Source organism: Camarhynchus parvulus, chromosome 4, assembly GCF_901933205.1.
Source record: "Camarhynchus parvulus chromosome 4, STF_HiC, whole genome shotgun sequence".
In the NCBI taxonomy this organism is placed as follows: domain Eukaryota; kingdom Metazoa; phylum Chordata; class Aves; order Passeriformes; family Thraupidae; genus Camarhynchus; species Camarhynchus parvulus.
This window is the reverse complement of record NC_044574.1, coordinates 62235747-62260646: the sequence shown is the minus strand read 5'-3', so window position 1 is coordinate 62260646 and position 24900 is coordinate 62235747. Positions and strand designations below refer to the sequence as shown.

Genomic DNA, 24900 nt, shown 5'->3' with positions numbered 1-24900 from the left:
GGAGAGAAATGGCTTTGTGGTCAGACTCCAGTCTAGTGGGACCCTTGGGAACTGTTGGGACGGGACATGGAGTGATGGTTTTAAACTGAATGAGTGTCAGTTTAGGCTAAATATAGGGAAGAAGCTTTTTACCATGAGAATGCTGGGGCCCTGGCACAGGCTCCCCAGGGAAGCTGTGCCTGCCCCATCCCTGGAAGTGTTCAAGGCCAGGTTGGAGGGGGCTTGAAGCAGCCCAGTCCAATGGCCCCCATGGCAGGGGGTTGGAATGAGATGAGCTTTGAGGTCTCTTCCAACCTAAACCATTCTGGGATTTTAAGACTGTAGCTGTTGCAGTCTGCCTTGGGTTTATATGGGAGCTTGAGGATGTGGTCCTGGGCTGGGGAGCTGTTCTGGGAGTCCCTGCCAGGGTGTGATGCAGGCAGTGATGGTGGGATGGATGGATGGATGGATGGATGGATGGACGGACGGACGGACGGACGGACGGACGGACAGGAAAGTTGTTTCTCGGTGGATTTCAGGCCCAGGGAGCAAGGGCGGGGAGCGCCGACGATGCAGCGGGAGCGCAGCGATAGGATCTGTGTGTCGGTGCGAGGAGCCGGGCGGGTTCCCCGGCGGTTCCCCGGCGGGCCGAGCCGTGCCTGACGTGGAGCGCCGCTCGGCCGGAGGCGGAGCCGCCGCGGGTTTATCAGCGCCGCGGGTCGCGGCGGGCGCACAGCAACAGGCGGCGCGGGGGACCCGCCGCCTCTCCGCCCGCCCAGCCGGCCCCGGCCCCGGGAGCCGCCGCCGGAGGCAGGGAAGGCAGCGGCAGGAGGAGGGAGCGGGAGGAGCGCGGCCGGGGCCGGGGCGCGGGCGGCCGCCTCGGGATGGTGCTCCTGCCCCTGTGGCTTGTGGCAGCCGCGCTCCTGGGGGCCCGCGCTGCGCCCGGCCGGCAGGTGAGTGAGGGAGAGGGGAGCGGGGGGACCCCTGCCCGCGCCTGCCCTCCCCTGCCCTTCGCGCTGTCCCACGGGGTCCTCCTTCGTCCCCCGTGCCCCGGGGTCCGCGGGCGGTACCGGCCCGGGGCGAGGAGAGGCTGGGATGGACGGGCGGCTCTCCTCTCTCTGCCGTGCTGCAGACCGCTGCATCCAAGCAGCCTGGGACCGGACACAGCATCCCCGGCCCGGGCTGGATCCCGCAGCGGCAGCCCCTGGGTCCCTTCCTTCTGGATCCTCTGCCCCTAGGTCCCCTGTGCCTGGCAAGAGCAAATACCAAGCCGGCAGTGAGCTGACCACGCTCGGATCACTGCCACCGTCCCTGCGGTCACTGTGGTCCAGTTGGCTTTGCTATTCTCTAGCCTAGATACAAAGAGCTGTCAGCTTACTGCTTCCTCTCTGCCCTAGCACCCGTGCTTCTCGGAGCTCATCGCTCTCCTGTTGTTAAATCCCCTCTTTGGCCACCAAACTTACTTTTTGGCACAGTGTCACAACGTATAGAACGGATCATTCAGAATCAGGATTGCTTAGCAGCTCTATTTCTGTTAAACTTGCTGTGGTCTCTGTTAGTATATTGGGGGAACAGCTGTTTATTCAGTTAAGGAAGAACTACCATCCCTGGAAACCAAATGAAGAAACATATAAAATAGTGCAGAACAGACCAAGTGATTTTTCAGCCTTCTGCCATTCCCCATTGCATAGTAATTACACTAACAACTTTGTGCATGTGTTTCTTCTCCCTTCTGCAGGCTGGTAAAGAACAGCAGATCCAAAGAGGTAAGTCTTTTTAGCTATTATTCCTGCTATCAAGACAGAAATAAAAGAAGTTACCTCAAAGAGTAGTGATTTCTGGAGAATTGATCTGTATGCAGGCAAGCATTCCCTGTGCACCCCACAGCACTGCCACCCAGAAGGGTTTGTAGTTGCAGTGACGTGGCACGGCTTGAATTTGCATGTCCTCTCGTGCTGCGGTTTTGCATTTTTATGTGTCTGTGCTTCCCTTCTGAAATACAAACCAGTCAAAGTTATAAAATCTGTGGCTGCTCACTGTTGCCTTGTAAACTGATAGACCTGGGTAAGAAGGTGCTGTGCAGTGAGTTCAGGGTCAGTGGCACATGAGGGAGCTGAAGGGAAATGTGCCTCTGTGTGCCCACGGGGTGCTTCTTAGTGACACTTCAGCCTCTAGGACTCTTCCCAAAGACAGGAAGCTTCCTTTAGTTGGGAGGATGCACCTACAGTGTAAATTCCAGGAGATCTGTGTTCATTTAGAGTAACTGGCAGTTGGGTGCTCCACAGGATGGAAGAGGTACTGGAAGGATGTGGAAGATGGCATTCCCAGGGCATTAGTGGCAGGGAATGCCATTCTATGTGCTCCTTCCCTTAGCCAATGTGAAATGAGTCTTTGACCATCCCAGTACTGAGTGTGTGTCCCTGCACATGAGTGCTCTCTGGAGCTCTTCTGCGATGGGAATGGACCCCAGGCAGTTCTGCTCCAGCTGTTGTTGGACATCTAGCCCTGAGGTTTTGGTGCAGCTTTTGTTCAGAAAAAAATTTCAGGCATTTCTGTGAATTTTGGAGGTCTTGTCTCAACTTCAGTTCTGGCACTGTGAGCTTCTGGGCTTAGGTTGGTTTCTGCCGTGATCAGTGAATAATGGGAACAGAGACAGCGAGGTAGATTTAAAGCTAATTGGCAAACAGATGGTTTTTCCAGTGGTATGCTGATCCTGTCTTTTATTTCTAGTCCTTTCCATGAGAAATGGATTGTATTTGAATTTCAGAAACCATAAGCTATATGGTAATGTGTCTTTTAAATTACACAGTACATCAGGCAAAATTCCGGAATCTGGGAAATAACTTTTTGTCCTCCTTTCTTCCACAGCCCTGGCACTGCTGTAGTCAGGAACATTTGGGGCTGAATATGATCCTATAGATTCTGATTCAAAAAGAACAGAACCATAGAATCCCAAAATTATTTGGGTTGGAAGGGACTTGTATGATCATCTCATTCCAAACCCCTGGCCACGGGCAATGACACCTTTCACTATCCTAGGTCACTCCAAGCCCCTTACAACCCAGCCCCATTCCAGGCATGTGGCAGCCACAACTTCAAACCATGGCTTACTCAGCTGAGAGCTGTAATAACGACTTGGAGGTAAAACCTGCAAATGCACTGTCCTACTTCTGAGTCCCATAAAGTATTGCTTTGCACTGGTGGTGTGTATTTTGACTTGGCCCAGGGCTGGCTTCTGACAGCAGCTGATCTTTTCTTGTAGCCTGAAAAGTCGCCTAGGGAAATTAAGGCACCTAGGGGTTTATTTTTGTTAGACATCATCACAGGGATAGCAAGTTAGCACACTTAATTGCCTGCATTGATGCACAGAGCACTGCAGTGCCTGGGAGCTGTCAGGAGGGAGTCCTTGTGTGTCACTCAGCCTGAAGGTGCTGATGCTGTGCTGCACCTTGGCCTCCCACACAGCAGAGGTCTGTCCCTGCTCAGTGCCACTTCTGGGAGACACCTGTGGCACAACTCTGCTGGGCCCCACTGCCTGCAGGAAGCACCTGCAAAACACCTGGAGCTGTGCAGAGGCTGCAAAAAGCACCACACCAACCATCTCTTGAGCTGTCTGCATTCCTGGGACAGGTGACAGTGAAGTAGAGGAATGAGGACTCCAGAGAGGTGTCCTACATCAGCCTCTCTCCTTGCTTTCATTCATCCAGCTTACCATCTCCAGATCCCACACAGCCTCATCCCTTTTCAATTGCAGAACTGAGTGGGAATTCTCAAGAAATCTGTCCCCCTTTCTTGTCTTCTCTTTCTTTCTGGGCATTCCTGCCACCTAAAGGCAGCCAAACAGAGAGCAAATGGTAGTTCTGGAGTGACCCAGGTTGTTGAGAGGGACCAAAACTGCTCTTTTGTTTCTGGAAGCCACCAGCCAACAATGAAGCAGAAAAGGGTTGTGACAAAACCCTTGCTGGGCTTGTCCAGTTGTCTCCACAGTGTCCTCTCTTTATTAAGCATCACCTTGCTGAGTGACCAGAGCAGCTGTGATAAAAAGTCTAGGATTTTCAAACCTCTGTTGAGCACAGCTGTTGTACAGTGCAGAGACAGCTCTTGTGAGGCAGTGGTGTTAATTCTGCAGTTTCACCAGGTTTTGAGGGGAAAGAAAGCCCGGATAGCTCTCTTCAGAGGCATTCTCTAGCTAATTATGTTTTGGCACAAAATGAAAGAATGCGTTCTTCCTTATTAAGTGCTTCCTTTCAACCTAAACATGGTGCAACTGGAGCGGCATTTTAAGGCCAGATTAAAAAAAAGGATGAAGAAAATTTACAGTTGAGTGCTTTTCCTCTTGCTCTGATCAGCACTGTCAGCTTTGAATTAGCAGAGCAGATCAGCTCTGAAATTTTAGCTTAGGAAAGGGAACACCTACAGCTGGGATAGCATTTCCTCAGAGCGTGCAGTTTGTGGAAAAAGGGTAATGTAAGTCAGCAGAGGAGTTCAGATGTCGCTGGGATTCAGTCATGTCCCATTTAATTTTAATTGCCTTTGAACAAAAGGCATTTCGTCTTCTAGCTCAGCATTTACAGACTCTGGAAAAGGCTTTAGCTGACTCAAAACCTTGACAGTTGTTATTTTCCACCCTTTGTTCCTGCCTTCTTGGGGCTAGCTGGCTGCTCTTATTAGCCAAATAGCTGGGTTCCCCCCACCTCCAGCCCCCCCACCTCCAGCCTGTGGAAATGTGGGAATTCTGCTGCAAGATGTGCAGAGCAGTTTCTCAGCCGTGCGGTGAGTGCAGAACTCCATCACCAGACTGTGGTCTCTGGCACTGAAAGTCCTGCTTAAAGAAAAAGGAAAACAAGCCACGAGGAATCTCAGCGAGGTAGAAGGTGGAATGTCAGCCTGGGAATGAAATCCCAGTGTTGAAGCACCAGGAATGTGAGGATCTGTGTTTTTACTTTGACCCAGTTAGGATGTACAACCCAGCAGCTCTGTCTCCTGGGCATGGCCTGGTGTCTAATTAATAAAAATGACTTTAGAGTTTTAATTTGGTCCCTTCTCTAAGGAGACAGATTAACAATCCTGCTCAAAATTCCCAGTGTTTAAAATGGGAATTATCCTAAGGATAATGACCTAATTAGGATGCCAGTTTTAGAACCTGATCTTGTGGGTGTATGGCAAAATAGGTGGAGTTTGCTGCTTCTGAAACTCACCCTGTGGCTGCTGGCTGTGGGGTACCTGTGGGCTTGGAAATGACTTTTCACATTCCTAGGATATAGAATTTGTACAGTAAGATATTTATAGTGCGAGAATTTACGTGTGTGCATCCTACTAGTACCACGGATTGTGTTTCTGTCAGATTCCTCAGTAACTGGCTGGAAGAATATTAAAAACAGTTCCCTGAAGCCAGTAGGAACATTTTCCTACTGAAGGTACTTGAATGTGTGAGTCTCTTAAAACCAGCAGTCCTTGCTACCAGGAGAGAGGAGCTGGCTGCTGAGCTTTTCCTCTATTTGATTCTCATATCAAGTGTGATGCACACTGGGAGCAGGTGAAATTTAGCTCACTTAATTAAGTATATTTATTTGAGGAATTCTCGGTGGCGCTTGGCACTGACATCAGAGCTATCAGATCTCGAAGCTTTTCAAATGAAATTGTCAGTAATATCACTCTGCTACTGCTTTCACTAGCTCTCCCAGGAAGAAGGGAGTAGGGAATAACTATTTTTGTGGAAGATGTCTTTTTAACTCTCACCTAGTCAAATAGAGAGGCTTAGACTTTGACCCATTCAGAGCAGAAGTGAGGCTCACAGCTTGACCTGGCTCTTCCCTTACAGCCTGAAAACCAGACACTGAATATCCTGATTGCTGCCAGATTACAGAGGTCTCACTGAAAAGATCAACTCATTTGAATGGATTTGTTTTCCAGTGGTGTGAAATTACTTGAAGACTCGTTGCCTTAGCTGAGGGTTGTGCCATTGAGCTTCTGCAGGATTACAAACAATATGGCTCTGCTGGGTTTATGGCTTCTCTCAGCTGCACTAAAGTGCAAGATTTAGGGTCAAAATTGTGCAGATCTGTGTCAGGTTTTTTAATAATTAGATTGTCTCATTGTTTTTGATCTCTGCTACTCAGAGGAAAGGCAACAGCAAGTTGCTAGGTAGGGGGATTTGTCGAGGGAAAAGGTACTGCCTTTACATGTGCTGACATGGATTAATTTATCAGCAGCACGTGATCTGCTGGATTTTTTCCCTATTTCAATTTCCTGAGAAATCAGTATGCAAATTGTGCTTATAACCAAGCTTGGCTCTTCATTTTCAAAAGCTTGATGGAAGCTTTTGAAGCAAGTTCTGTGTCAGGTGTACAACAGAGCTATGTGGCATTCCTTACAGGAGAATTCAGAAGGGTCTGTGCCTCTCCTGGGACTGTTGGGCAAGCCTGAAACAGGAAACTCCCCAGATAAATCTCAGTGAATATTTCAGGCTTTTCTCTTTATTTTTTAGGAAAATCATTTTTATAATAGCAATTGATAGGAAGAAATTCTTCCCTGTGATGGTGGTGAGGTCCTGGCACAGGTTATCCAGAGAAGCTGCAGCTGCCCCATCCCTGGAAGTGTCCAAGGCCAGGTTGAACGGGGCCTTGAGCAGCCTGGGACAGTGGAGGGTGGTGTCGCTCCCCCTGGCACGGGGTTTGGAACTGGATGCTGTGGAAGGTCCCTTCCAACCCAGACCATTTTGGGATTCCATGATAAAAGAGGAGCAGTGACACGTGCGTAGCTGAAACAGGAATCCTAAACTGGGATTTTTGGAAGGGGAGGTGTGAGGCAGGGGGGTCCTTCAGTCTTTGGGCTTATTCCAGGCTCCTGTCCTTACTTTGCTGTGGTGTCTGGTGCATTTCTTGGCAGAGCTGCGTTGGAGCAGAGGCAGCCCGTACGGCTTGGTGGTTCCCATCAGCACGGCGGCCGATGGCAGCTACGTGTCCAACGTGCTGTCGGCCGGCCGCCAGCGGCGCTGGGCGCGCGAGGCACCGCACGGCCCCCGCCAGCTGTACTTCAACGTCAGCGCCTTCGGCAGGGACTTCCACCTCCGCCTGAGGCCCAACAGCCGCCTGCTGGCTCCCCACGCCGTGGTGGAGTGGTACCAGGACTCTGGGAGCGATGCTGGGAACACCACTCGCACCGGGAGCGCTGCAGAGCGCTTGTGGAAGAGAGAGCCCCTGTGGACCAACTGCGCCTACGTGGGGGACATCACGGACATCCCTGGAGCTGCCGTAGCCATCAGCAACTGTGATGGGCTGGTAAGGCTGGTTTCTTGGCATTTGTGTCTCCTGCCACACTCTGGGCACAGCTTTTGTTGCTTGTAACCACACGTTCCTAATGATGTCATTTACAGAACTTTATTTCTTAGAAAATATTAATGCCCTACTGCTTTGCTTTGGGATAATTTCTCTGAGGTTGATAAGCAAAGTTCTTAATGTCTCAGGTATGTGAGAGAGAGCTCAAACCTACATGTTGTTGGGTTTCTTTTTTTATTTGCATAAGGTGTTACAAACAGGAAGAGGAATAATAAGACATTTTCAGACTTATAAGGTGACCTTTTTTTAACTGAGTTTAGAATTTGGTGTCCAAATCATTCCTCTTTGCTTCTCAGGTACCGAAATGATGGGCTGCCCTGTTATCCAAGAATAGCAGCATTAAGTTTTAAATGGTTCCTTTATAAAGTGAGCATGCTTTTTGTTCTCCTAGCTGCAGTTTTGTTTCATCAGGAGGTGTCATATGAGAGTTGAGCAAGGGGTAGCAGGTTTGTTTTAGATCTGTCTGCGAACATGCAGGTTTCCCTGTGGCTGAGCAGATGCCCAAATCCCAGAATGAAAGGCTGGGCATGTTTGGAGCCCACACACCATTCCTTGGTTTGCTCAGGCAGCACTGAAAGCCAACAATACCCACCTTGTGCTCGGTCACTGGTGGAACATGCCTGCCACATCCAGGGAGATAGATGTCGTGGTTACCCTCCTGCTGTTTGGGACAGGAACCATGTGAATAAGTCTGCAACAAGCATCCTTTCTTGGAAGTGGCTTTCCCACTTCCTATAGCTGCCACGTGGTCATGATTTGATTCCATTTGGAGATAAGTCCTGGCTAGGAAAGCTCCCACCTCAGCAGTGGCGGCAGTCACTGAGGAGCAACTGCAGAGGTGGCTCAGAACCCCATTCAGACCAAAACTCCTTGAATTCCCTTGCTTAGGGAAAGGAAATACTGGTAGTGTTTGCATCAGAGGTGATTACTAATGTTTGTTTGGTGTGTTTTGGGGTTTTTTTGGGGGGTTTGAGGAAGATCTATTGCCGGTGTTTACAAAGGCCAAGCAGACCCCTGGCTGGCTAAATGGAGCTTCCAATGGAATGGCTCTGATGGATGAGACCCTGGCAGCTGGGTGTTGGCAGTAAGCCTGAGTGAAGCTGTTGTGTTGTGAAGACAAGCAATTGGATTAAATGGAATGAGATTAGGGAGTGTAGCTCCGGCACAGATTGCTGTGGGGCTGGCAAGCTGCTTGTGGTGTGTTTTCAGGTAAAGGAAACCAGAGGGGGACTCCTGGAGGGGGAGTGGCTTCACAGGGACAGAGGACAGGGTTGGATGGCATATTGGGATGAAAATCTTCGCTGAAGATGGTGAGGTGCTGGCACACGTTGCCTAAGGAAGCTGTGGCTGCCCCATCCCTGGAAATGTTCAAGGCCAGGTTAGATGGGGCCTGGTGCAACGTGATCTACTGGAATGTGTCCCTCTTTTCTCATAACATCCCATGTGCTTCCCATGGTTTGGGTGACTGGAGCAGGAGAACATGGCCTTTTTCTTTGAGGAGTGTGGGTAAATACTCCTGGGTCACTCTTGTCTCTCTGTTTATTCCAACCTTCACTGTTTTAACACCTCTTGGAGCTCTAATCATGTGAGTGTGAAAGAAATAAATAATCCTGATGAGTTATTTTATGGTTTTTTCCTCCCAGCATCTCCCAGGGTAGCGAAAGGAACTTGCAATTACTGTCTCTGGTTTCTCTGTTGCTGTACTATGTGTCTCTCAACCCAGCCAGAGTATTTGATCCTCAGTGTATCCTAAAGATGTGAGGAGCGAGATAATATGGCTTAACAGAAACTGGAACAAGAGTGAGAAATTCTAGGGGCATGTGTGTGCTGGAGGGATTTGTTTTTGACTTCAAAGGAATTTAGACACTCTCCAGAGCAGCCAGCTAGGTTCTGAAGTTGTGGAGAGAAAGTGGAGGGAAGCACCGGGGTGGCAGTTTTTGCACAGTGTATAACTTGTAGAAGAGGTTGGATATCGTAAGAAAAAAAACATTTGGTGCTAAATTTTGATTGTTTGATAGTAAATATGTGGAATAATCAGCATTTGCACTAGCAAAGTGAGATGTTGCCAGCAGTCTCTTCCTGAATCTAAACTTACATTTAAACCCCCAAATACTTGAACGCTTTTGTTTTGAAATAGTTTGCATATCTACTTTTGCAATGGAAGTTGTCTGTCTGCCATCAGTTCTGCAAATTCCTATTTTCACATCTGCTTAATCTCCCTTGGAAATGACCCTGTTTATTTAAAAATCCCACATGCATGTGCCTGCACTTGTCATGGCAGAAGAAGCCTTCATCAGTCACAGAGGAGGTGCCTCTTGTCTCCTTCACTGTGTGTCAGAATGCTGGTGCTTATTTCTGCTGTTGTTTGGTCAAACTAGCAGTATTTATTGTCAGAATCCTTGCGAGGTGGAAGGTGCCAGCCTCAACAAAACACTACCAATGGTTTAGGTTGTAAACACAGAGAAATCAGCAAGCCTAACATTTAGAAAGAGTGTCTTAAAACACTTTCAACCTGTTAATGTATAGAAAACCACCTCAGTTTCTCAGTTAGCTTCCTGCCTTTGTGACAAACTCTGAGCAGGTGTTGGTGTGTGATGCCTTTAGCTTGTGCTTCCACTCTGGACTGTGTTCCTGTAGATGTGTGTCTCTGTGTTGGAGCTGGGATCTGGTTTGTGCTCGCATCCGTGCCATCCCAAGGGGCAGGGCTGGTTTCTCTTTCTCCCAGAAACCTTGCTTGTTTCAAAAGAAAGGGCCAGGCCCAGGACAATGAGCCTTTAATCTTTGACTTCAGATGCCAAGTAAAATGGGACTTCTTTTTTGTTTGTTGGAAGTGATTTGGAGTATTTTTGTTTGTTGAAATTCCATGGCCTTCAAGCCCAGGGCAGCATGTGGTTGTTGGAAGTACAGCTGTTTGCAAGTGGAAGATGCTCAGGAATCTGCCTGCCTTGTAGCGTTCAGCTGCCAAAGCAGGGAAATCCTGGAAGACAGACCAACCATCAAGAATGTAAAAAAATACCCAAACGTGCTTAGATCTGTCATTTGTGACAGATTATTCCTCACTTGCTTATTGCCATGCCTTTTTCCAAGGATATGGAGACGTGAAGAAACACGTCTGTGCATGTTCACAGCTACTTTCCTTTGGCAAATCTTTTGGAAATACAGGCTGGAGTATCTCAGACTGGAGATAATTGCACAGGCTCTAAACTTGGTTCAGGAAAAGCTTTAAAAATCTGTAGGATTTGAGGCTTATGGGATCCAAGGAGTTTCAGGGCATTTTGATTTGTTTCAAATCCTTTTTTATTACCATTGTTTCATCAGGACTGAGTTATTAAGGCTTATTTCTTGTGCCTGTATTGGTTGTAAGGTACTATTTCAGCATGACTTCCCCCAAGCTGGCAAGACAGAGCTCCTAAATGGGGAAACATCTTTCTAGGAGCCGATGGTGTTTGAGCCCAGTGTATTGGAATAGCATTTTGAAGACAAACGCTTGAATTGCTGCAGAGCATCTGGTTGTAGAAACTCAGAAACATCAGAAACTCCTGCTGAGTTTGGGATTGGGACTGAACTGGGACTGTCCCCTCAGGCCTGAAGGTTTCTTCCAGTCCAAGCTGAGAACTGTGGTCAAGGGGACATCTGGTCATCCAGGACTTTGTGGGAGGGCAAAGCACAAGGACAGCAAAACAAACCCTGGGGAGAAGGAAGGCAGGACAGACCCTGTAGAAGGAAGGCAGGACACACCCCAAGGAGAAGGAAGGCAGGACAAACCCCAAGGGGAAGGAAGGCAGGACAGACCCTGGAGAAGGAAGGCAGGACAGACCCTGGAGATGAAGCTGCTCTGGCCATGTGCCGCTCTGGCAGATGGCAGTGGGGCCTTAGGCTGATTTAACGCTCCCATATTCCTGCTCCCCTGCCCTACTGTGCTCTTCCCACAGTAATTACCTGCTGCCATGAACTCCTGTGACCTGCTGTGCCTGCTCTCAGCACGGGTGCTCACTGTGCTTGGCTGCATGATGAGCTGGGCCTGATGGACTGCAGCTGGACTCCATCCCTGTCACCTCTCTGCCATGCAGCACTTCCCACAGCCCTAGGAATCCACAGGAAAGAGGATTTCTCAAAGCTCAGGAACTCCAGAAACTTGGGAAAATGCATTCCCTCATTTGGGACTGGGGGCTGCTGGAGTAAAACCCAGAGGGGAGGAGCATTGATGGAGAAGGGAGGCGATGGGCACCGAAGTCAAGTGTCAGTATCGTGGAAGATGTTAAACTAGAAAATCTTTCATAGGTCTGGTTTGCTTCTCCCTGAAATTTATCACTCAAAGCAAATGAGTACTTCACCCCTACTTCATAGGCAAAGTTTATGCAGATGGTTGCTCCAGCTCCATTTATTTGTTCTTGTTTGTTTTTATAAATTTTTCTAACACAGCCAGATCTGGTCTAATGACAGCTTTGCCTCATTTCCAAGCCCTTGTGTATCCTCCTCTTGCTCCTACTTACCTTCCAAGACAGACTTTGGGCCTTAAATATTATGCTTTGCCCCCTTAAAATGAGCCTTTATACCTCAGAAGGGATGTTTGGAACTTGTGAGGGTTTAAACCCCAAAAGTGATGTTTTTAATCCTAGAGACAAAGTTTTGAACTCCAGAAATGAGGCTTCATTACCCAAAAATGAGTTTCTTAGGTCTAAGTGTAATTTGGATCCTATGTATGAGGGATTAGACACTCAAGATGTGTCTTGGACCCTAAGGATTGATTGGATGATGGAAATGGAGCTCTGGACATGGGAAATGAGGCTTTGGGCACTATAAATGCAACTTTGAGCTGTATCTGTCCAAAAAGGTGGAGGTAGTTTAGCTCTTTTCAGCTCATAGGAAGTGTTTATAGGCTCTTTTTGGTAACTGAAATTAAACTTGTGCTGTTTGTCCCTATCCTCTGTTGAGGAGCAGGTGGCAGCAGGTTATCAGATAATTGAAAGTAAAGATGAAAGGGAAATCAATCCCATGTGTTCTGACCATTCTGCAGAATTCCTCACCCTCCAAGCTGAGGAGAGATGCAGTGAGTCCAGGCTGGCATCTGAGTGACCTGTGATGTCACCTAAGGTGCCTTCTAGAAAACACGGAGCTCCCTGTGGGGCCTCTGGAGCAACCAGCAGGAATAGCTCAGAACATCTGAACTGTGGATGTAACAACCACCTCAGGCTGGGCAAAATGTGCACGTGGCACATAGCCATGAGTAGAAAATATGGTGCTCAGGAGTCTTGGGTTGTTATTAGTCTCTTTTTTCCTATCTTTAGATTGGAGACAATATTTGAAAGTAAACTGAGAAACTTGACAGTCTAGTGTGGGTGAGGCCAGGTGAGGAGAGCATCCTCTAGGAAAGGATTTAGGAACAGGCAGCTGGAGAGAGTCTGCCTGGAGACTTTCCATAAAAATCTCCACTTTGGTTGCCACAACTTCAGACTTTTATTTATAGTTTATTTCTGATGTTGAAACATCGTTCTGTACAGCAAAGCACAGGTTTACATGTAATCCCTCCCTTTTAAGCAATATATTTAGGGGCTGAAACTGCTGTTACAGATCAGTGTGTGGTTAAAAATGGTCTGGGACAAAGGGCTGGTGATTGGGTGCTGTTCTGGGTATGTCTTTTGTAGCTGTTATTTAATCACACCTTGTAGTCCTGGTGATGCATGTTCACAAAACACTGCTTTTAGGGCACTTGGGCAAAGAATTTCCTTTCTGGATTTTTCCCTCTTTGTTTCCAAAACAGCAGATGCTTCTTAAATGTTTTCATTCCTGGAGGCTCACAGCTGACAGTTTAAAAAATAGCAGAAGTTTATTAAAATGACTAAGTACAGCCCTTTTTTATGGTTTCAGTAATAAATCCCAGATTGTATAACCTGTGTGGACCCTCAATAAGACACCCAGAGTGCATGAATTGGGCTCTCATTCCTCATGTCCTGCCTCCACATGTCACCCGTGGCAAAGTGTGTGTCCCAGGAAAAGAAAGTGAACATCTACTGAAATAGCCAGGGTTATCAACATTCAATCCTTATAGCCTCTCTGCAAGTTCTCACTGATGGTGGAGTGAATTTGGTGGTGGTGGTGCTGAATTTGTGACTGCATTTGGTAGGGTGGTGGTACAGGAGCCATATTCAGCAATGGCTTTTTGATGGTCCATGTTTATCCAGTGTTGGATGTACTTGGATCTGCAATTTAGCCTGCAAGGCACATGGTCTGATGTTTGCAAAGGGGCAGTAAGCAGGACTGGAGAGAAAATACTGTGCCAGGTCATTGAGGAAAAAGAGTTGCTGTGCTCTTTCCTGTGCTTAGTTTTCTCTCAGGGTCATGCTGCAACTCTGAACATTTTGCTCCCATCCAGGCTTTGAAAGAGTCATGGAAAGAAAAGTCACTTGGTTCCATCTCTGGCCCCTGTGTTTCAGCAGGAGCTTCTTGAAATGATGGATGAAGTGCAGCACTATTGTTCCCATTAAAACAATCTTTGCTTTCACTTCTATTTTAATAGATACTTAGTTTTCATTGAGTGCTTCTGCTACTTGGCTGAGAACTTCAGTAAATTACAACCATGCAACACTAAATCAGCTTCCCTACCTCATAAAAATCCCTTTGTCATTTGACTTTCTTGGTTTATACGTGACCAAAGGTGTAAAACTACTTCTCCTTTTCCTTTGAGAGATTTTACCATAGTTTGGGGTTTTTTTTCATTTGTGCAAGGATGTAGAACCAGTCTAAAACTATGAGTTTGATGGGAGTATTACTAGCTTTGGTGCTTCCTAGATTTTGATCTCCAGAGTATTTCCATTCAGAGAAGGCTGCATCAGTTTTCTGTGCTCCTCTGACTTCTCTCTGAGGAGATGATTCCTCTCATGCATAGTTTGGGCTGAGGTTTCTGTTGCCTTGGAAGGGTGATGATGCTGCAGCATCACTCTTGACTGTTGTGTACAGGCAGCAGATAAATCAGTATTTATTTTGTGTGCCACAGTAGAAATGGTGTTGCTGACATCCACATCATGGGATCTTCACATTTTGGCATTATTTATTCGCTTTATACTTTTGGAGTATTCAGCACTTGAAGGTCTCATTTCCCCTTCTCTGAAGTCGATAAGATGTCCTCACTTTTTGTTTTCCTTTCCACATTTTAGAGGAATCTATGACTGGTGGCATCCCATGACTTCTGGATCTGGGAAAACACCAGGTTTACTGCAGAACTGGCAACCTCTGCTGTCTCCTGTACCATTTCTCCATGAAATAGCTCCCAGCAAAGACCTGCTGTAGCTGACACAAAGACAAAACTTGTGCTCAGTAAATATTTCTACAGAGATTTGCTGGGACCGGGGATGTGCCTGACTGCTCTGAGCATGTTCCATGCATACTTTTCCCTCTTGTATAGCTGATATTTTAAACCCACAGTTCCTTCTTTAAGGACAAAGCCTTTGGCCTGCCAGCTCTGTGTGGCAGTTTGCTGTTAAAATGAATCCCAGTAGGTTTTCCAAGAAGAAAAAAGAGAGACATATTTTTCCACATAAAATCTCAAGTTGGTTTTTTTCTCTGTGCTTTCGTATAACTCTTAAGGGTTTCCATTGAGTTTTCTTAGATTTTCTGAAAGGGGGAAACAGAAAACCCAGAATTTGGATCAAAACCAAGCATGAGAAATTTCAGCATAAAGGAATTTTCTTATGGATGTTTATAGAGGAGACAAAAAAACTTAATTCCAGTCCAGTGCAGTGACCCAGTAAATGCTGACCTTTTCTTTTCTTCTGTGCAAATTCAACAGGAATTTGGTTAATTTGATGGCTCTTCCACCTGCCTTTTGGTCCTTAAAGTGGTATCAGTTAGTATGTTGAGAGACTTCAATTCCTGTGGGCAGATGATTTCCAGTATTTAAGTAGGAGCTTGTCTAATAGCCTTCTTAGTATCGCCCATGGTTTGGAAGAGGATATTAAACATTCCTACCTTTTCATCTGTTTCTGAATCGTCTGAACAAATAACAATTCTCTTGGCAAAAGATTTTTTTTTTAATTTAAAAATCTGGTATTAATGATTGGTCACCAACTGGTGCTGGGTTAATAATTTAGTTGTCAAGTCCCTGTGCTGCCTGTGTTCAACACCCTTCAAGGATGGAGCCTAAAATGATACAGGAGCTCTTGCTTTAATTCTGAGATGCATGACCAGGATAAAACATGGCCTAGAGCATGGATTTTGTATCACACTGATCTTCCAGAGATGGAAAATGAGCTGTGGAATTTCTGCTTACTCCTCTGGGAAGCACTCCAAGGGTGCTGGAGCTGGAGGGTTAGTAAATGGGGATGTTTTACCCCAAAACCGTGGTGTTTTCCCAAAGCCAGACACCTCCTTGGAGACTGGAGGCCCATCCATGGAGGAGGAGGAGGAATTCCATCTGCAAACCTCCTCTGTAGGCACCCAGCAGCTGGATCAGCAACATCTGTTTCTCCAAGATGTACACAGTGCTGCAATATTACTTTTTTCCAGCATTCCTCCAATGTGTGGTGTTTTTTCATATGCCAAGTATGTCGAGGCCATAAATACTTTAGCATGCAGAAGATGTGGAAGGAGGGAAGTTATGTCCATTTGGATGCCTTTTCCCTTCCCTGCCACAGGGACCTGCTGGACTGGGTGAGCACGGTGGGACTTGGGACAAGGGCCTGGGGTGACAGGGCAAGGGGGATGGCCTTCAGCTGGCAGAGGCCAGGTTAAATGGGGTATTGGGAAGGAATCCTTCCTGTGAGGATGGTGAGGCACTGGCATAAACTGAAGAGTGGCATCATGGGCAAACTCAACAAGTTGAGAAGCTTCTAGAGGATTTTTGGAAAGAAACCCAGAGAATCAGTTGATTCTTGCCAAAATGTGGAACCCATGCAGCATGGGAAATAATATCCACCCAAGGAACTGAAGGGGTAACCCTGGAGCTACACAAACGTAGAATCAGTGTCCACCCACTGTGGCTCAGTTTTGGGGGAGGCTGGCAGGGGGAAGTGTGCTGCAGGCAAAGCATACTTCTTTGCTTTTATTTTTCTTCCAATAAATCAAGCAGTGTTGGGTGCAACTCCAAAAGCTTTTTGCCTTTGGGTGGAAAGTGGAGCAGCAGGTAGGTGTGACGCAGGTTTTGCACAGTCACCCAACTGAACCCATCTTAAGCCAACAGAGAGGTGAAAGGTAGCAGTGTTTTGGGGCTGAATCGCTGTTTTCAGACCAGGCAGCACCTCTTTTATAAAAGCATGTCTCTATCCACTCCTGAAGAAGTTGAGACTGGAGGGCTGCCTCCAGAAGCTGCCCCCTCCCCTTGCAGGTCCCAGGTGTTTGTCTTGGCAGGAGGCAGTGTCTGCTGGGCCGGGGCTGGGATATTAAACTGCGGGAACACAGAGCTCTTGGTGCCTTTCAATAGGGCTTCTATTCAGGTAGGGGCAGGATAGAGCTGTCAGGCACCTGTGATTGTCCAGCGGGGAAAAAAAGAGGGATGAGGAGTGGGGGGAGAGCCCTGGCAATGTTTTCCAGTTCCATCAATAGAATGGTGAGAAAAAAGTGCTTTCTGGGTTGGTTTGACTGCTGAGTCCTTTGCTGCAGTCCAAGCATTGGGGGATGGAGAAATCAAGGATGATACTGGCTGAAACAGTGCGGGATGGCACAAGAAACCTCCTGAACTGAACTTCCCACATGTGGAGAGCCTTGTAAGAGATTTTGCTGCAAGCTGATTGATCCATGTGTGGCCCAAAGTGAGAATTAATCCAGGTATCCTGATTCTGATACTTGGGGTAGTTCTCACTTTCCATATATATTCCAGATATGTATTTCTGCACTTAATTTTTAAGGCATATGGAGTGGTTGATTCATTTAGTTTCCATAGAATGGAAATTGATTTTCAGTGGCCTTAAGCTGAAGGACGAAAAGTTTGGATTGGGTATTAGGAAGAGAATTTTCCCTGTGAGAGTGTGAGGCCCTGGCACAGGCTGCCCACAGAAGCTGTGGCTGCCCCTGGATCCCTGGAAGTGTTTGAGGTCAGGCTGGACGGAGCTTGGAGCCACCTGGTCTAGTGGAAAGTGTCCCTGCCCATGGCAGGGGGTAGAACAAGTTGGTCTTTAAGGTCCCTGCTAACCCAAACCAGTCCATAATTCCATGATTCTGTGTGGGAAAGAAGGGGAGTCCATTTTGGATGCTTGGAGGAGATGCAAGTGGAAGCTGAAACCAGACCACGGCAGACTCCCTCTTTATTGGATAAACCAAACCTCTGTTGGTCATCACGAGAGTAAAGGATACTCAGCCTCTCTTGGTCAAATAAAGGCTTCTGCTGCCCTTGTTTTGAAGAATGGAAGGGGGAAGAGAAAACATTTGGAGAAACCTCCAGACTTTGAAATTCTTGGTGTACAGATCCTGTCTGTTTCCCTGTGTTGGTGCAGGTGTTGGACTTGATCTTGTTCTTTGAAGCAAGCAGGTTCATCCTCCTGAGCACAGTCTCTCCCATAAAACAGGACACAGGTAGTTCTCCCTTTTCCCACTGAATTTTTCAGTGTCCTTGGATTGGACAGTAACTGCCTGGCTCTTTGACACAAGCCTGCTTCCCTCTGCTGAGAGCTGTGATCTTCTCATGCTTCCCTTCGAGGTAGAGTCCAACAGCGCAGTCCATATTTGCACCTGTGCATGACTGAAGGGGTCGAAGTTGGAACCACCTTCTGGAGGGGAAGGGGATTTTGGCATCCTTAGATCCCTGTGTTCATTCCTGATATTTTTCTTGCTTGTTTCTTACTAAGGATGACCATTTCATGTAGCCTCCTGCTGCTGAGCAAGCTCCAACCTGCTTATTAATCTGCTTCCACTTATTGACAGCCTGCTGTGTTTGGAGATGAATGTAGAGCCTTGAACATAATATTAAGTTTCAATTTTTTAAGCTTATATTTCCCCTTGGAGATATAAGCCTAAAAAATTGAAACTTAACATCACATTAAGTTTCATTTCAGCTCTTCCCAGTGAAGACCCAGCACGTGGTGTTTCCAGATTGCTGTGTATGACAGAGAGGTATGCAGATCCTGGGACAGAGAGAGGATGTCTGTAATACAAATGAAGGTTCTCATGTGGAGAGATGCAGGGAAGCTCTGTGCATCTTGAATTCCCATATTGTGTTGCTGGTTTGCTTAAAGCAGCTTTACAGATCTGTTCTCCCACTGATCAGAGCTGGTTTAGGAGAAATAGCTGCTAATTAACGCCTCAGTTCCCCAGGCTGTCACATCAGTGTTTGAAAAACTCTTTCTTTGCTGTACAAAGGCATTAAGGACAGTTTGAAAACATAATTTATAACATTTTCTTCTTTCTGAGAGATTCAGTGTTTTGCAAAGTGTTCCCAATGCAGATACCAGCAGAGTTTGGCATGGAGACTGGGAGCAGAAGGTGAGAGCATCCTCTGACCTCGTGGTGTTTGCCATGGGATGGTAGGATGGGTTTAACGACCCAAAGCCTTTCCTGCTCTCTGGTGATCAGTTTTAGAAACCCTTGATAATGTCCGTCAGTGTGACTGCTGAGCAAACTTCCTGCCATTTTGAGGGTGGCCTTTCCAAAGCTCGCCTGGGAATTCACTGCCTCACCCATACTGCAAACCGCTAGAAAAGGGGGCATTTGACTTCCTAAAATACTTTTGGAAATCCCACCCATAATGTTTAATACTGAAGGCCATTAATGGACACTTCACAGCTCCCCGTTGTGCTCTCTGAATGAAGGGCTCTTTCCTCTTTCCCTACAAACACCCCATGCATATTTATAGGGAATCATGTTCCCCCTTAAATACTGTTGATTTTGGCTCAGGAAGTGATTCCTTAGTTTAACCTGCCCTTGTAGGTTATTTTCTCAAGGCTTTATATTGTTTCTTATTCCCTTATGCTTGTCTGCATCTTTTACATTTTGGAAGGAAAAAAAAAAGTCTTTTCCAGATTTTGCTTCTTCCATGGACTGTCCAGTAAAGGATATAAGGTTTGGTGTCCTCTGGGAAGCCCTCCTAGGTGGGCTACCTAGGCCAGACTGGGTTTGGCCTTGCTCCCATGTACCTTTTATTATGAACTCCAGCAGCACTTGCTCTTGCATCACTCTCACTCCACAGAATTCCCTCTGTTCACTCTGCACCATTTGTTCTGGATTGAGTGGGACAGGAAGAACTGCAGGAATGAAAGGAATTAATGCTCAGAAGTCATTTAGACAGCTGCAGATACTGGGGAGCCAAGTAGGTGCAGATGGGACCTAGGGCAGGTTTCTTCTGGATTCTCCCCTGGGAGAAGCAAGTTCGTAGGAAAGCCAAGGGGTCAATCCACTTCCCTGAGCCTCAGGGCTGAGGTGATGCTGGGAACAGACAGGTTTATTCCAGCCACTATGCCCCAAAGGCTGCTTTTGGATTTTGGTGGTCCTGTTGTCTTCCCTCTTTCACAGAATCCTGAGGACAGCTCTGGAGAATTCTGCAGTAGCGCAGATTCCAACCTGCCTCCTTCAGTGGATGGAAATTTTGAATGTCATTAATTTAGAAGAAAAAAGTAGTAAAATTAATAGCATTCCAAGATTGGAGACTGCTTTCCTGGATTGCTCCATCAATGTGCTTTTGTGGGAAAAAAATAAATTTCCACTACATACTTTTTTCTTGAAAATCCACCACAGCTTTTCTCCAAGGGAGCCTTGAAAAATACGTGCTCCGAGCACCTCCCTGGCCATCTCTCTGGCTGGGGGGAAGGAAGCACTGGGCTGGCACTGCAGTTTACAGGGAGGATTTACTTGGAAATGCACAGCCTGCTTCTGCCCCTTCTTCTCCATTCATTTGGATAACTTCAAGTTCTTTTTGTTGGTGAATTTAATTTTTTGGGGGGGAGGGAAAGAAATGTATGGGTTACAGTCGTATTGCAAGCATTTTATGCTTTGGTACTTGTTTTAGAGCCTGGGTCTTCAGGCTTTAAAATGGCATATGAACATGTTTTCTCTCTTCCTTACCAGGCTGGAATGATCAGAACTGATGAGGATGAGTACTTCATTGAGCCTTTGGAGAGAGGAAAGCAGATGGAGGAGGAGAAGGGAAGAATCCACATGGTGTACAGGCGCTCGGCAGTAGCGCAGCATCCCCCCGACGCACTCCCTGATGTGCACACAGGAGGTACAGTACCCCATGGGGCTGCTTGCAGGGCTATTCCAGGTGACTCCAACCTATGGAAGCTTTTGGAGGAGGCTGTACAACTCCTGTTTAAAGTTTGGGTTCTGTTTCTTTCTGAGTAACACAAAATTGTGCCAATTTTATTGTTTTCCTTCTTCTGCTGGTTGCTATGAAAGTGCTCTGAAGGCAGTTGTGTTGATTGGATATATTTTGTCACATCCAAGAATTCCCCTCTGCCTTGAAGATTATGTGGTTGGTCCATCTGAGAAAAATTACTGTGTCTGAGAATAATTATCATTGTGTAGTTTAATCCATTTGCTTGTGTGTGTTTTTAATGTTACACAAATCCTCATAAGCCAAGGCATTGCATATTGAAGGTTGAGGGTTTTGAGGCTCTGGGCTCAGGATGAAAGAGCAGCTCTGCACCCATCAGTGCTCTGACTTTATTTCAGTATCATTCAGCTTCTCACATTCTCACTGTGTTTATGTTGTGTTCACATGTTGTTGAAACTGCAAAGGGTTTGGGAAATAAAAGAAGTAGTATTTATAATGCACAGAACTAGAGGTGCTTGTCTTTTGGTATCCCAGCAAGGCCATTCCAATTTAGCTCATGCATCTGTGGGGAGGTTTAGCCTGGAGAAGAGGAGGTTCAGGGAGACCTTCTCTGAAAGGAGGTCAAAACTCCCTGAATGGAGGTTGTAGCCAGGTGGGATTCAGTCTCTTCTCCCGGGTGAAAAGTGACAGGTCAAGAGGATGTGGCCACACATTGCGCCAGGGCAGGTTTGGATTGGATATTAGGAAATATTTCTTCATAGAAAGGCTTGTCAAGCCTTGACACAGGCTGCTGAGGGCTGTGGAGGAGTCACCATCCCTGGAAGGATTGAAAAGTCATGTGGCACTTGGGGATGTGGGTTAGTAGTAACTTTGGCAGTGCTGGGGGAACAGCTGAACTTGGTCTTGGAGGGCTTTTCCAACCTGAAGATTCCTGAAGGTTAAAGCAAGGTGCCCAAGCCTGTGGAACCTGAGGAAATGTTTGCAGTGGTTGAGTTGTCTGGTTGGTATGAGCTGCACATGAAAACATTCCTCTTTCTTCTCTGTCCTCACTCCTCCACCACTGTGCTTGGCTGGAGGCAGCCATGCAGAGTGTGGCCCGCTCACGCTTTGTGAGCTCAGCCAGCACACACAGGAGTCCACATTTTCAATGACACATGACTCAACAAAACAGCCATTAAGATACAAAAGTACTTAAAATTGTTGCTGTCAGTGAAGTCATCACAGAACTGGAAGCAGTGTGACAGCCTTTCTCAGCAGTGACATGGGACATGCTGTGTCATGTTTTCCCTACAAGTCACTTTTCTGGGAGGGAGGCTTCCAGCTCTAGCTATGTGGAAGGAGCCTGCAGTCTGACAGGCCATCTGGTATTCCTGCAGGATTTACAGCATTTGGGGGTTGGTTGGACATTGCTCAAACAGTTGGACAGAATGAGTGTAGGAGTTAGAAGTTGAAAAGCTGCCATCCTGAGGGCAAGGCTTGAGCAGTGATCACAGGGCTGAGGAGCATGGATGGGTTCCTACCTGGTGCTCTCATGGAAGTCAGCACACCTACCCACTTCTCTTTCCCTGTTTCCTTTAGGACTGTCCCTTTGATGAAGCTCCTCTGAGCTGTCTTTAAGTGGGAACCAGAAATGTGGGGGATTCTGGGGAAGATGTTGGGATGCCTCAAGCTGCTGGATAGTGTGGGTTCAGCCTTCCCACCCTGGAGCAGCACCCTGTGCTGATTTCTGTTGATGATATCCATGGCTCTGGACAGGCTCTTTAGGGAATGACAGTGGCAATTTGCATGGATTGTTTTCATAATTTGCTTTGTGTGGAGACTGATTTCTTTAGAAACCTTACATGATACACTCAAGAAATCAGATTGGAAATCCTGCCCCATTCCTGTGGGGAATTTTTGTTTGTGTGTGTGCACATCCAGTTTAGGCCCCTGGCAGGATTCCTTCATTAGTTATTGCCTTTTTATACCTCTGTGTTTTCAGTCATTTTGGTGTGAGTAGGATCGCTTGCATATAAATGGACCTGAATATTTGGGGTTTGTTTTGATACCAGGCAATTGTAGATAGTTTTATATCTTCTGTGCTTAGAAAATGCCTCTGCTCTCACTCAGTGGTATCAGGGAAATGTGGATAATTTTCCATATTTTGACAGATGGTTGGCGGGATTGACTATTTCTATGTCATGGGTAATCTGTTTGCTGATTCAAAGGATCTTGTTTGACTGTATTCCTTGGAATATGATCTTCCTTCTGCTAGGTAAGGCAGTGCAGGGAAGCAGTACGTCTTGACCACCAAATACTAAAATAATTTCATTAACCCCAAATCCTCCTTAGACCCTGTGGTGTCCATTGGACAGGGTATTTGCTGGTTGGAAGTGGTGGGCTCAGGTTAGTTCCCCTGGACAAAGGAAGCTCTTCCTCTTCTGTGGGGAGGAAGGCAAGGCCTGCCATGGGAAATCCCAGCTATTGAAAAAACACTTAAATGCAGTGGGATGTGACACTGGACGTTTGTTTTTAAGCATCTGGGATGAGCGCCTGGTCTGGGAATCATATCCCACAGCAGGACAGTGTCTAGAGGTCTCCCTGGGTGTAAATACACATGACAGGCTCCTGCCAGCTTTTCCATGTCAGGTTGTCCTGGGATGACATTTGTAAGCTCTACTTCCCCAGTCACTTAAGTCTTGATCCTAAAGACACTGAACATCTGTGCTTCTCGTTGGGTTGAGTACTGCAGGTAGTCAGCATTCATTTTTTGTTACTCCCCAGTAATGTTTCTTAAATCAAAGTAAGACTTGGTTTTATTTAGAAATCATTTTCCTTTGTCCTTAAGGGCAAAAAGGAGCAAAGGCCAAGTCTCCATGTTGGGGGTGAAGGGTCTGAGGGCCAGAGAGTGAATGAGCTGTGCAGACAGGGCTGAAAGAAACAGAGCTGTGTATGAGGCTGTCATGTTAAAACATGATTTAAATAAATCCTTACCATTTTCTCACCAAAGCAGGTTTTTACTCAGGAGTGGAAGGAAATGCTCTCAGGACAAGCCTGAGTTTGGAAGGTTTTGGAAGCATAACAATGATACTACTCTGGGTAGGATGAAAGGAAGCTGCTGTTAATAAGCTGAGAAGCAGCACTGAAATGTGTGATCATTAACCTTATTCCTTGAAAGCGCTCAAGATGCAGCAGAAACAGGCAAAGAACTTGTAGAATTTACAGTCAAATTTGCACCTAGGAGTTCTACTGAATTTGGCTCAGTAGTGTAGTAAAATAAAACCCAAGCTATGTTTCAGAAACATAAAAGCCTGATCCAAGTCCGATGGAGTCAGTGGGAACGCTCAAACTGACAGCAGTGGGATGATGAGGCAGGGTTTGGATCACATGCTGCTCAAGCTGATAACTGAGTATTGAATTTATCTTTCCTCCTGTTTGTTCACTTATCATTTTTTCTGTGCACTTCTGTGTGGTAGAATGATGACACCCAGCCCTGAGCTGAACGGTTCTGCAGCGTGGTAATGTACTCGGAGCTTTCCTCTTTCATCCTCCTCTTCACACCATAGTATTTCTTAAATGACAACCTATTCACCCAGCAAGCACTTGAGATGAAAGTATTTTTGTAATTACTTCCTAACAGTGGGAAACAAGGAGTAGGAGCCTTTATCTCCCAGCTTCCTTTCAGAATTTTCATTTTCCCCAAAGAACCAAAGTGCCTGTGTGTCTGATGGGGTTGCCATGGCGCTGGCGTCGAGTGTCTTTGTCCCAGGTGGGAAACATGTAGGAGGAAGAAATGATTTGGGAATTGCTCCTGGTTGCCTGGGAATGAAACCCTGGAATAGAAGGTAGAAGGGTGGGAAGGCTATTGCCTGCTTGGGAGACCTCCCTGTGCACTTCCCCAGGCACTTTAGTGGTTCTCAGGGACACTGTCGTGCCGGAGGGTGTCTGAGCTCTTTCTCAGCAGAATTTCTCATGACCTGTGTTCTGGTGGAGGATATTTTTGATGCTGCACAGCCCACCACACAAGTTTGTGTATCAGAACAATGGGGAAGATGGAAATTATTTCTGTGTAGACTCATTACAGCGTGTTGTGTAACATCCTCTGTTCAGTATAGACATTCTTGTATAAACATTGCACCCCAACGTGGTCTGGGTTAGAAGGGACCTTAAGGACCATCTTGCTCCACCCCCTGCCATGGGCAGGGTCACCTTCCACTATCCCAGCCTGCTTCAAGGCCCATCCAACCTGGCCTTGAACACTTGCAGAGATGGGGCAGGTTCTTTGGGCAGCCTCTGCCAGGGCCTCACAACCCTCAGAGGGAACAATTTCTCCCTAATATGAGGCCAAAAGTCTTCTCTCCTGCTATCTGGTAGTCCCCCAAGAAAGGGCCACCAGTAACTTGTATTGAT

The 24900-nt window shown here is 46.8% G+C and overlaps 1 protein-coding gene across 1 annotated transcript in view; it reads left to right on the top strand.

Annotated features, from left to right (window-relative positions):
* The first annotated feature begins 745 nt into the window (after positions 1 to 745).
* The window catches only part of LOC115903440 (A disintegrin and metalloproteinase with thrombospondin motifs 3-like), a 56286-nt gene continuing 32131 nt past the window's right edge, over positions 746 to 24900 (top strand). The window contains 4 exon segments of the mRNA XM_030947925.1: positions 746 to 932; positions 1718 to 1745; positions 6868 to 7259; positions 20304 to 20460. Of these exon segments, the coding sequence (XP_030803785.1) occupies positions 864 to 932; positions 1718 to 1745; positions 6868 to 7259; positions 20304 to 20460 (646 nt within the window). The 5' untranslated portion in view covers positions 746 to 863.